Source organism: Xiphophorus hellerii, chromosome 5, assembly GCF_003331165.1.
Source record: "Xiphophorus hellerii strain 12219 chromosome 5, Xiphophorus_hellerii-4.1, whole genome shotgun sequence".
Lineage (NCBI taxonomy): Eukaryota > Metazoa > Chordata > Actinopteri > Cyprinodontiformes > Poeciliidae > Xiphophorus > Xiphophorus hellerii.
This window is the reverse complement of record NC_045676.1, coordinates 8953394-8966404: the sequence shown is the minus strand read 5'-3', so window position 1 is coordinate 8966404 and position 13011 is coordinate 8953394. Positions and strand designations below refer to the sequence as shown.

Genomic DNA, 13011 nt, shown 5'->3' with positions numbered 1-13011 from the left:
CTGTGTCCTGATCCACGTTTATCTTTGTGCTTTATTTGTTCCACATTTTGTTAGTCAGCCTCTATTTCCTGATCCGTCTCGTCTGCGCTCATTATGAATGTGATTCGGATCTGCTGTGTGGGGAAAGAAAGAAAAGCAGAAATTATGAACTGATATTTTCCAGTTAAAAATCCACGAATACGCTGCAAAAACACAAAATCCTTCCAAGTATTTTGTCTAGTTTCTGGTGCAAATATCTTAGCACACTTGCAATAGGACAAATCTAACTTAAAAGTAACTTTTCAACAAGACTTAGGAGCTTGTTTCAAGTAAATAATTTTTTAATATTGATGAAAAAGTCCTAGTTCCGCTGGCAGATTATTTCACTTATAACAAGACATTTTTCCCATTTTATAAGTGAAATAATCTGCTGGTGGAACTGGTATTTTTTCACCAATATTAATGGATTATTTACTCAAAACAAGCTTCTATATTTTGCTGAAAAGTTGCTTGTATGTTACATATTTTTTTGCAAGTGTGCTAAGATGTTGGCACCAGAAACTAGACAAAAGTACTTTTAAATATTTTGTATTTTTGCAGTGTATTCATAGATTTTGTTTTATGTTTTATTGTAAGTGTAATAAGATATTTTCACTAGAAACCACCCAAAAATACTTGATAAGATTTTGTGTTTTTGCAGCGAGCGCTTCTCTTTTTACCTTTACACCTGTTTGCTGTTTCTTTTTAAAAAATGTTGACGTTTATCCGATAGATTTTTAATGTAAGCTTGTTTTAAGCATTTGCAGACTTTGTGATGATAAATCCAAAACATTTGAATGTGGATAAAGTGGGAAAAACAAAATAATTTGACCTGTTTTCATACCTCGATTGTAATTTTTCATTTTGTGAACCTTGCCTTCATTGAAAATCTGTGCCGCCTCTGTCATCATGTAATAAATCTAAAACCTTGAACGTTGATTTGAATGTGACGGCCTTGTTTGTGCAGGACGCTGCTGTGCAACCTGGTCCGTGTGAAGCTGAGCTGCTATGAGATGGAGAACCAGTGCACTCTGTCAGTGGAGGACTACCTCAAGGCCTTTTTGGAGAACGAGGTCAAACCACTGTGGCCCAAAGGCTGGATGCAGACCAGGTCTGGAAGTCTGTGTGTAAACGAATGCTAACATGTTTGTAACTCTGCAAATCCTTTAACCTGGTAGATATTTCACCAATTTACTGACACTTTTTTGGACTTACTTTAAAAACAAACAAATTACAGCTCTGGTAAATATTCAAAATACATATTTTAATCTATTTTAACTCAATCTGAGTTGTAGTAAGGATGTCTTGATCACTTTTTGTCCTTGATAACGATCTGAATCAATAAACAGACTGATACGACATTAAAGTCGTTGCCATGGATGTCATAAAATTACTTTCAATGTGCCGATTAATAAACACAATGCATTTTATTGGGTGTTACATTTGCGACATCAGTGGTGTGATTCTTCTTCCACTGAACTTTCTTCATTAGTTTTTTTGTTTTTTTCTTTGATCGCTCGGTTTATTGGCTGGTCAGACATAATATGCTGCTCAAGCATGAAAGTGCTAGGCTAATGTTAGCATGTTTCCTCCGTTTTATTGGTTAATTTACTTTGTAGATAATTTCACTTGTAACAAATTTTAATTATTTGATAAATGGACAAACATGCAGCTGCTTAAGCCGTGTTTTAGCTGCTTGCTTCTTATTTTTACATAAAAACCCACAAATCTCCGTTTGAACTTTGTCCCTTCACTTGTTGAGACGGTATGTTTAATCTTCTCTCCATGTTAAAGTGTCATTGACTATAATCTCATTGTTTATTCCTCATAGTTGCTTTGTTGTTGTTTTTAATTCAAGGCACAATCAGTGCAGATTTTGGATGACTGTAGTTTCCAAGTTAGCAGTACGCTAAGATAAAGCATGAAAATGGCAACAACTGGTGCTAACAACCACTTAGCGACCAGTTCAGAGAATGTGTTGTAGAAAGAAATGAACTTTCCAACATTTAGTTTTCTCATTTTGATGCAAATAAAGACGTGCTTCAGTGTAAAACACTCTAACTCACTGTAAATGGAGGAAATTATCAGATATAAATAGTTTATATCGGTAATAAGCAGCAAAAGATTTATCCAATTTTCATTGTGATGTTCACGTCACGTGTTTATTTACATTTTACCTTACAAATCCAGTTGCTCTATAAAGCATATTTAAAAACAACAACTTTTGAATAAAACACAAACATCCAACAAACATTTACGAGTCAAAATAAAACAAAAATAACAAAAGAGCAACGGAGAAAAGGTTAAATTTTAAAACACGCCTGTAAAACTGAAAACCAGGAAGTGAGGATGCCTAACATTTAAAGGCATTTTGTTTGAAAGTTTTGGTGCTATTATAGAAAATGGTCAATCTTCTTGTATTAGTTTCAACTTGAGGTTTTGTGAAACTTGGAAGTTTTTCACTTTTTTTAGCTTTATTTTTCTTTTTTGTTTGTGTTTTTTAGAATTTTGTTCAAGGAAAGCCTTGCAGTTCATGGTCACCTCACTGGAAACCTGTAAGTATTCACTGTGTCACTTTCAGACAGTGTGAGTGAAAAAGTGTGGGCTTCTTTGATGTTTTTATTTTTATTTCTTTATGTAGAGTCAGAAGGCGAGTGGTGCCAGGACCCAAGGCCAAAGCCAAGGTGAGCGGCCATTCTGCTCTTTACGTCAATGTTTTCTTGTGAAACGTGAAATGTTGGTGTGAAAGCAACAGTTTGACTTTGGTTTGGCCGTGTTGGACCCTTAAAGGAGCAGTGCTATGTAAAATCAACTTTTTTTTTTAACTTTACCTCATGTTATAATGATGTTATTCCCTCATCAAAACATACCTGGAGTGATGCTTTGATTCTTTTATTGATGTTTGAGAAATCCTTTAATCTCCATGGCAACCTGTGTAAATCACCTGCGTGAACTTAGCACCGCCTTTGAGAGTGGAAACTTCAACGATCAGCTCCTTCAGACTAGCCAGCAGCAATTAGTAAACACCGGGAAGAACTGCACATCAGCTCATTACTCAAGCTCCTTCTCAGTGAAACGCTGGTAAAAGCGTTGTTAAAGGCTCGATAGAGGAGCCATTTTGTGATGACTTCCTGAAGGCGGAGATTCAGAGAGAGCAGGAATTTTTAAAGCCGCAGTAAAACTTTTGTAAAAATATTTTTTTTTACATATTTGTTAAAACGCTTACCATGTCGTGATAGTTTGAGACAGATGATCTGTGAAAAGATTGATCACCTCCAAGTCCTCCCTGAAGAAATGCATCGCTCCCAATCAAAAACAATCAATCAGAGCCAGGAGGAGGGCCTTAGCACTGTCAATCAACCTCATATACTCGCTGCTCAATGTGCAAATGGCAGAGAAGCAACTTATTGTTTCTGGAAAACCGTTTATCCGTCATCACCGATGGCTATGCTAACTAGCAGAACGTAATGATGGGAAATAGGGTGGGGAGAAGAACATTGTCACACAGGCATGATTGACAGCGCTAAGACCCGCCTCCTGGCTCTGATTGGTTGTCTTATTTTGTACCGTCACGACATGGTTACAGTTTCAACAAACATGTCAAAAATACATTTATGTAAAAGTTACAAACTTCAGCAATAAAAAGACAGAGGCGTTAAATTATGAAGTCATGTTTAATATATGTGGCATTTTTATAACTGAAGGTAATGTAATTATTTTTTTGTGCTAAACATTATTATATTTGGCTGAAAAACATTTAACACCGTCACTTTAAAGGACCAGTTCAGACTGAATGGCTGCTTCAGGCTTTGAGTTTCTTCTCCTTCTCCTATAGGACGGTTTGTGGATCAACAAGCTGCCTCTCACTATGACCTCTAACCCTGCTGTGACCTCCGCCCGCCAGCCCCCCCTCATGGCGTCGCCCCCGGAGCCTATATGTCTGTCGGACTCTCTGGACGAGGACCTGACCGCTCCGTCTCTGGACTCCATCTCCCACGCTCTGGCGTTGCTTAGCAACGCCTCCAAGGGCCTGGGCCTGGCCGACAGCCCCATGTCGCCGCCCCCCCTCCAGATGCCCACCTCCTCGCCGCCGCCCGTCGCCCCCCACTATCCCGCCGTCTCCCAGTTGGCCACCTCGGCTGCACCCACGTTGCAGCAGCATTCCCTGGTGAAGGCGGAGCCCACTCCTCTTCCTCCTCCTCCGGCTGCCTCTGTTGGGAATGTATCAGGAACATCTTCCTCTACCTCCTCCTCTTCTTCTACTCCTCCTGTTGTCTCCTCCATGGTTCGCTTGCACACCCCCGGCCTCTCGTTGGCCTCCAGGACTGCAGATTGTCACTACGGGCAGGTGGTGAAGGGCTGCCTGGCTCAGACTCAGAGACACGTTACCATGGTGACGCCCAGTCACAGGCCAGCTGCAGCAATGGGGAAGATGCACCCGCATCCTTCTCCTTCGCCTCCGAAGCAGCGGCCTCCGCCCACTGCTTCCCCTCTGCTGCCCCCTCACCAGAAGAGCTTCACCTGCCCAGCAGGGATACTGGGAACACTGGGAGGTGTTTCCAAGAGCACCGTCAAACCCGGCGGCGGCGTCAGCAGCAGCAGCAGCAACGGCGGCGGCGCCCTGAGTGGCCCCGTCCAGCCGCCTTCCTCCTCCTCGCCTTCGTCGCGCTCCAACTCTATATCCCACCACGTCCCGCAGTCGTTCCACCCACCGTCCCCGGCCCCCTCCTCCTCGCCGTCCCCCACCTCCCAGAATAAACCCCAGTCGCACCATCACCACCAGGCCAACTTCATCACGCCCATGCAGGCCACTCTCACCAAGTCGTCCCTCAGCAGCAACTCGTCCCCCATCATCAAGCTCACCCCTCGGCCCCCTGTGCCCACGCCGCCCCCGTCTTCCTCCCCGTCCCCATCGTCCTCGCCGTCACACCAGCTCTCCCATCAGCAACACCAGTACGCTTCCAAAACCCCCAAAACCTTCCGGACCCCCTTCAGCGTGTCGGGCGGCGGCCCGGTGAAGCCGGTGCCGCCTGTCAGCTGCAGCTTCGTCCAGAAGCCTCAGCCGCCACCCAGCAGCAGCGCCAACAGTAAGGGAGATAAAACTCCGCCCTCTTCCACAGCTTCTGTCTTGGCCAATCAGAGGCAGAGGGTCTCGGTGGGCGGGGTCATCCAGAGCTCTAAGGCGGGAAATGGCTGGGCACCTTCAGGCACTCTGGCTACGTCTGCTACAACGTCGCATCTCTCACAGGTCAGCTTTTAAACCAGTCAAACATTAAAATGACAAAAAATTAGAAGGTTGTTCATATATTTTATTCATTTTATAATTAAAGTTCATTTTTTGCACGTTTTTGGGAATAAGCTACTTCTAAAACCAGCTGAAGCAATGAAAAAAATAAACAACCAGCCATTTTTTGGCAATAAGTTAAAGGTGACCTGTTGTACTGCCTTGAACAAGTTAGGAGAGGTTTTTGGGCTTAAACAAAACATGATCATTTCATTTTTTGCACAAAATCATTCTTAGATAAAGAGGTTTTAGTCTCCTCAGTTATGCCTATTTTGAGCTGTTTTAGGGCCTCCATTCACTTTAAATCCAAATAATCTGCTGCTGGCCACGCCCCCTAACATTGACGCTTACACGTGAAAATGGCTGCAAACAGATGCACAATTAAACAACTGTACATCTTTGCAAAGCATTAGTAGAATCTCCTGCACAACCAACGAGAACTCGGCAAGTGGTTTGTGGATGGTAAGTCAACAACAAAACACTTTTCTTTTCCAGCAGCCATTGTACAGCGGAAAAACCAGCTGACTGAACATCCTGGAGCTTAGATTAGTTTGTTAGGAAATCACGTAGTACCTGCTAATTGTAACTGAATCGGTAGGATTTTGAAACTGCTGATTCTCCACACAACAAAAAACATTAGTTTATTGCCAAAAAATGACTTTTTAAAGCACTTTGCATCCATTTTCAGAGTAAAAATTGCGTGGCAGGAGCTTACTTGGATTTAAAGTGACAGGAGGCCTTAAAACAGCTCAAAATAGGCTGAACTGATCAGACTAAAACCTCTTTATTTAAGAATGATTTTGTGTGGGCATGCCGTGGTGGCGGAGGGGTTAGCTTGACCCACATTCAGGCAAAACGTAGCCTCGACGCGGCCGTCGCGGGTTCGACTCCCGGACCCGACGACGTTTACCGCATGTCTTCCCCCTGTCCTTCCCCCTTTCCTGTCAGCCTACTTTGAAAAAAGGGACACTAGAGCCCACAAAAAGAGACCCCTTGCGGGGCGATTAAAAAAAAAAAAAAAGAATGATTTTGTGCAAAAAATTTAATAAACATGTATTTTTAAGCCCACAGACCTATACAAAAAAGCACAATTAGTTACCTTTAAAATTACATTAAAAGAAATACACACACACACATTTTTCTTTATCTACCAGGTATCGGCTGCAGGCTCTCCTCTCCTCACCAACCACTCTGCTCTCCCTCTGGGCTTCGGCATGCTGGGAGGTCTGGTTCCCGTCTCTCTGCCCTTCCAGTTTCCCCCGTTACTAAATTTCAGCGCTCCTGGAGCTGCAAGTGCAGCTAGCATGGGCTCAACCCCCAGCTCCAACTCAGGATACCCTCTAGCACAGAGCGACCTAATGGGTGAGTGAATGCTCAGCTGATAAAAGTCAATAAAAATGGATCTATGACTGAAAATATGAATGAATGAAAATGCGTGGAGACATTATCATAATAAAGGATCCTCCTAAGGGCGAATCTGTCCAGAAAGAAAGATCCTGTAGAAACAAAGCCATCTGCAGTTCTCTACAAGCCCAGCAGGGGCAAAGTTGACATTATTCAACATCTCTTTGTTATGGCAACTTGTCATTAACCAAGAAATCATGACCTGACATAAATTAGTTATAAAAGTATGACTGATTAAACGTTAAAAATTATGTAGCTTTATGCTAATAAAGCTACAGTTTAATCAGTAATACTTTTTCAAAATCTGATGTCCTGCTGCTGCTGACAATAATTTGATCAAATTATTCAGTTTCTAATGGATGAATGTAATCAAAAACAGACTAAATGATCGCTTCTTAACAAGCAGAAATTATTATCCATATGATGATGATGCCTGTGAAACTAACGATGTACATTCTGCTTCTAAATGTACAATTTTCCATGAGTTGGGGGTGTAATGCAGAGAATGTGTATAAGTGGGACTAATTAGTTGCTTAACAAGCAGCGTAATGTGTTGACGTTAGCAGCTGCTCCATCTGCAGACTGAGCGGCTGCAGCTGAGTAGGTGGATGAACAAAGACAACATCTGTTTTTCCTGCAAGTACCGGTTTAAGATCAGAACCCAAACACCTTTGATACTCGGTCTTGCGTGATGTCACGCCTGCTGGAGGGCAAAAAGCTGCTGGCAGACGATGATTAGCATAATTTGTTTTAGCTGTTAAGTTCTCAATATAACACGGTGAACCTTAAATGTCCGCCTTATGTATAAAAGAAAAAGGGACGCCGTCTTTTTCTACTGATTGTCAACACTACGGAAGATCAGGAAAACGTTTTAGTTAAGTAAAAATAGCGAGGAAGAGGGGAGTAGTTCAGTTATACTTGCTTGATTTTGACAACCGTAACATGTAGATGCGATGTGGAATCCGGTTTGTTACGGTTCACTTACAAAATGTTAAAAAAGGCGACCCAAACACCAACTCTGACAGATCATCAGTAGCGCAGGTGTTTAAATTGGCTAATCTACCACCACAGTGTTAGCTTAGCTAATAGCAGCAGAAGCTAATCTAATGACGGAGTTAGCTAATAGCAGCGGAAGCTAATCTAATGACCGAGTTAGCTAATAGCAGCGGAAGCTAATCTAATGACCGAGTTAGCTAATAGCAGCGGAAGCTAATCTAATGACCGAGTTAGCTAATAGCAGCGGAAGCAAATCTAATGACCGAGTTAGCTAATAGCAGCGGTAGCTAATCTACCACAGCTATCACTTATTAATAATCACAAAATAAACATCAAGCCGAAAAACATAATACTGCAACGGACTGAATGTTATGTCCTTTCTGTGGGAAATGTTTGAGTGTTTTTGTGTGTGCGTGTGTGGGTGTGTGTGTGTGTGTGTGTGTGTGTTGAATACAGATACATAAAGTGGCGTCGTTGTCAGTTTCTATCGCAACGAGTCTGCGTGTAGCGTAACTGACGCACAAAGCGGAAAAGAATTGGTTTTGAGTTTTACTTTAACGGTTTTCTGCGTTATTTATGTCTTTGCTGAGGCGCTGAATTAGTAACGCCTACATCTCCAGGTTTCAATAAGTGGACGGAGTTGTTTTGAGAATCGTCCTTTTGCCCTTTAGCGTTGTGCGCATGCGCGAAATTTCCGGATGTAAACAATAACATGCAAGGTGTCATGTTAAGCATCAAACAGGATGTTTAGACGTCTGCGAGGCATTATTCCTATAAAATAACCTGAGTTTACCTCAAATTAACTGAGAATTGGGTCAGAAATGGTAATAACTTTCATATTTGATAACTTGACAATATTCTCGGTCTCCGTTTATTTTCTGCAGAAGTGCTTCCACTCTGTGCTGCAACTTTCCACCCATTTATCACATCAACCCTAAACTCCATCTGGCTTTGAGCCACAGCTTTATGTTGTTTAATGTGTTTTCATCTTTCACACGTTGTGGTTCTTGTTGTAGTTTTTCTTTTCATTTGTCCGCCCTTCCCTCCTCAGATCTGTATAAGAGCCTCCAGTCAGGGTCGCAGGCTGCCCTACCTCCTCACTTGCAGCTTGCTTTTTCAGGTAATCTGCCTCCTCTTTTTTTAATCCTACCACCTCTGGTCCCTGTCTGTCGGTGTCGAATCAACCTGCTGCTGTTTTGATTCTCAGCATGTTAAACGTTGCAGAAGTATTTATCACAGTTCGTACAGGTGCTTGAAATCCTTGAAAATGCTTGAATTTCAATTCGGTTGGAAAGTGCTTGATTAAAAGCCTAAATTTAGAAAATGTTTAACAGTTGAAACCAGATATTGTTAATAAAAGCAGAATTTTTTTTTTTCTCACTCCCCAAAGTTAAATTAGACGAAACTCTTTTTGTTTTTGCTTAGTTAGAATTACGAAAATGATTTCTATTTTCTAAATGTCTGAAAACTTCGCAAGAATATTCTTTAGAGATTTTTTTTTTATAACTTTCTTTGAATAATATTTAAGCTTTTAATTTGAGCAGGAAAGTCATTTACCTTAACATAATTTGTTTGGATTGTTTCAAAGTAATTCATGTTTATTATTCCTAATAACTGACTTAACTGACTGACTGTGTAACTTAAATAAAGGTTATCTTACATTTTATGTGTTAAACAAAGTTATTGAAATTGTGGGATTTCTTTTGTTGTTAAATTAGACCGGTCAGGGTAAGAGAAACACACAGTGTAATATTTTAGTTGATCTTGGTTTACCTGGTGTAGAATACAATCACAAGGCATTACTAATCAATTATATCATATAATAGTGAGTTGAAACTGTTTTTTTTAGTTAATTTGTATTGTTTTTATCTCCAAATGAGGTGCTGGAAAAATTTGAAACTTACCTTGAAAATGCTTGAAATGTGTTTGATTTTTACTGTGGGAAAAAACACAGTATGAACCTTGTACTGTACTGGTTCCACTAGGTAATTATTTCACTTAGAACAAGACATTTTTCTGCTTTTAACAGCAAAATAATCCGCCAGTGGAACTAGTACTTTTTCATTAATATTAAGGATTTATTTGCTTAAAACAAGTGATCATTCCTTGCTGAAAAGTTACTTGTAAGTTAGCTTTGTTTTATTTCAAGCAGATAAACAGTTCTCCTGTAACTGCAAGTTGTTTCTCCATCATTAGCAGCGTGTTCATGAGGATGATTGACAGCGCTAAGCCCCTCCTCCTGCCTCTGATTGGTTATTATTGACCCGGAGCTGTTAATTTTTTTTGAGACGACAATAACAGTGCAGGAAGGAGGTGGAGGAGTTCAATATTTTCACAGATAATTTTTCCCACAACATGGTGACACTTTTAACGAATATGTAAACAATATGTACTTTTAAAATAAAATTTTATAGTGCAGCTTTAATGTTTCTGCTGAGTTAAAATCTTTGCTCCTTCCTCCCAGACTCGAACCAAAGCCAGAGTGGAGACATGAAGCGGAAAACCCACTGACCAATAAGAGCGCATGAGGCGATGGGCGACGTCACACGCTGACCAATCGGAAGCCTCCGCTCCGATGGACTGCCAGGAGGAAGGGAGGGGGCGGAGCTCCACCGTCTCCTTGGTTACGGACCTGAAGGAGGTCGAGTTTCTCCTCCCTACGAGCGGCGGCGGCGGCGGCAGCGAACCTAGACCGAGTGAATGAGGAGAACGCTTCCTTTTGTTGAGTTTTTATTTTTGTCGACATGTTTACATATGACTGACCTCGATCACTGTGGAATGAGTGTGAAACGGCGTAGAGCAGCGGTACGCTCCATTTTATGATTTATATTTAAGGAATATGTAGTATTACAGGACGCTTCTTATCACAAAGGAAAAAACAAACAAACAAGAAGAGCAGGAAATGATGTAAGTTTTTCTGTTTTTTCTTCTGTCGATCGTGGGAATCGTTGTGTCCGTTTCTCTGCTCCCACTGATGACTGTTAAGTAGTAGCTTAAATTAATACTGATAAATTATTTTTTAATTCACAGGGACAAAACCATGAGTGTGAGTGCTGAGGTTGACTTGAATGTGTGTTTGTACATAGAAGAAGAGCATATAATACTGTTAATTTCTATCCAGATTATCCTCTAAGGACTCGTTCCCCTTTCACAGTGACGGGCAAGCGAAGGTTGACGGCCGTCTCTTTGCTCAGCGTGTTTTTGGTGCTGTTTAGTCACACTGGACCTTTTTTTTTTCCCTGGATTATTAAATAAGAAGAAGACGACAAAAACTTGAATTGAGAAAGTTTAACGATCCTCTCTGAGCGGAGGAAAATGTTTTTTTTTTCTTTGTGTTTACGCCTGTGAGCGCGCGGACGAAACAGGATTGTAGCCTACTTGAATCTTTTGTTTTTAATGTTTCACTGCTTACTTACTCAAACCAACTTACTATAACAAAACGCCTTAGTTTGTATCGAATAAGTATGAAAAAGATCTATGCAGGACTGAAAAAGCTCAATGCAAAGTGCAAGTCGTCGCGTGGCTTTCAACCTCTACTCAGCTCGTCGGCGGTGGGATTGTTTTACACGACACTGTTTCTTTCTGGCGTGTTCACATGGAAAACAAAGTGAAGTTTACAGTTTATAAGCAACTTTTCAATACTTTAACAGTTAGCCTCCATGTGTTTATATATTAGCTACATGCTAACCCTGCTAACACCTGCCATCTTGCCTTGGTGACGAGTGTTGTCAGATTGTTGTGCAGGAATTAGTGTTCTGTGTGTCATGCTGCAATATCTCAATCAGATTTAAGTCCAGACTTTGACTAGACCACTGCATAGCCCCAAGACACTTGAACTTTAAGCTGGAAACTAATGTCACAATAAGCAATAAATCAATTAATCGAATGATAAATTAAAATGCTAGTTTTTAATATGGTGGAAAAGTCGGCATTTTGAGAATGGTGAAGACGTTGGTTTGCACTTCCTGCCTCTTTTGCCTGTTTTCCCTGTCGAAACTGAACAATTGTTTTTTTGAATCCAGTTTTGGTTTCAGAAATTTCATAATCCATTTTAATATTGTTGTTTTGTTTATTTGGAATATTTAAAATGTTTTCCAGTTAAATGTTCTTTACAAATTAAAATAATTTTTATCTTTATGAGGGCGTACTCACATTAATATGCCATTATTATTATTATTATTATTATCACTATATTAGTTAGAAATAACTAATTTAATTTTGAAACTAAAAATAGTTTCAAAATGACAATATTATCCTATATGGCAATAATTTCTGGGACAATTTATTGTCCATCAAAATGTAACATGACAGGCGACTAATATTATTTTGATATTCTGCTGACGAGCAAAGAAAATAAACATTTTATTACCTAAAATGCAACAACAGCGTTTCTCTAGTGAACGTTTAATCATTTGTAGTAAAGGATGCATCTGCAGTTAAAAAATATTTTTAACATCAACATGTGAAAAACCCAACCATTTCTGCTCGACTCAACAGTAATACAGTTTAGAGCTGATCGGTTCATTAATTACTTTACTAACCAGTTATTAATTGGATAGTAAAAGATACTTAACAGGTTTTTTAAAAATAAATTTGTAAGAATTTGAACCAGGTGAAGCTAAACGATGCTATTTGATTCACAGGTAAACCAAAGGTCTTTATTTTAAATGCAAAATGTATATATATAAAATATTCTGTAGTTTTGGCTTTATTGCTGCTCAAATGGCCTTTAGAGTCTAAATACTTCAGTTAATTAATCAATGACTAAATTAGTTGATTATTTCTCTAATCGATTCATCTAGATTAATCTGATTGTTTCAGCCGTACTGCTGGCAAATAAAAGCCAGGTTTCAGGGTCCTGAAGCCCAGACTAGCAAACATGTTTCACTGTTTGTGAGTTTTTTGTTATTTTTTCAAAGCTGTCAATTTTAAACCAGATGAGACAATTTGAACAAATTTAGCTTTGGTCTGGTCAATCTTCAGATTAATTTTCTAGAGTTTTCGGCTTTGAAATGTTTCTAATTACGCTTTTTTTTTTTTTTAATCAAGTGTCTGTCTTGCTGAATCATGAACTTTGGACCTTAAATGAGGTACGAATTTGTCTGATTTAGATTTTTATTTTTATTGAGGCTCGCAGGGTTAAACTTCACTTTGCTTTCTCTGAACACTGGTAGCAAAACCTTCCCTCAGATGAATACCTCCGTTTACAAAATAAACGTTCTTCCTGACTGTCTGCTCACTGTCCCACCCTGCCCATCGTGTGTGTGTGTGTGTGTGTGTGTGTGTGTGTGTGGGTGAGTGTGTGTGTG

At 40.1% G+C, this 13011-nt stretch overlaps 1 protein-coding gene across 2 annotated transcripts in view; it reads left to right on the top strand.

The window, feature by feature from the left end:
- Positions 1 to 11593, top strand: part of ubn2a (ubinuclein 2a) — a 30763-nt gene extending 19170 nt beyond the window's left edge. The window contains exons 11-17 of one of the 2 annotated variants that reach the window (XM_032562895.1): positions 986 to 1129; positions 2523 to 2573; positions 2660 to 2702; positions 3923 to 5266; positions 6457 to 6664; positions 8754 to 8822; positions 10167 to 11593. In XM_032562895.1, coding sequence (XP_032418786.1) covers positions 986 to 1129; positions 2523 to 2573; positions 2660 to 2702; positions 3923 to 5266; positions 6457 to 6664; positions 8754 to 8822; positions 10167 to 10213 — 1906 coding nt within the window. In that variant the 3' untranslated portion in view covers positions 10214 to 11593. Of the gene's footprint in view, positions 1 to 985; positions 1130 to 2522; positions 2574 to 2659; positions 2703 to 3853; positions 5267 to 6456; positions 6665 to 8753; positions 8823 to 10166 lie in introns of both variants that reach the window. The other variant, XM_032562894.1, reaches the window with a different exon arrangement.
- The last annotated feature ends 1418 nt before the right edge of the window (positions 11594 to 13011 follow it).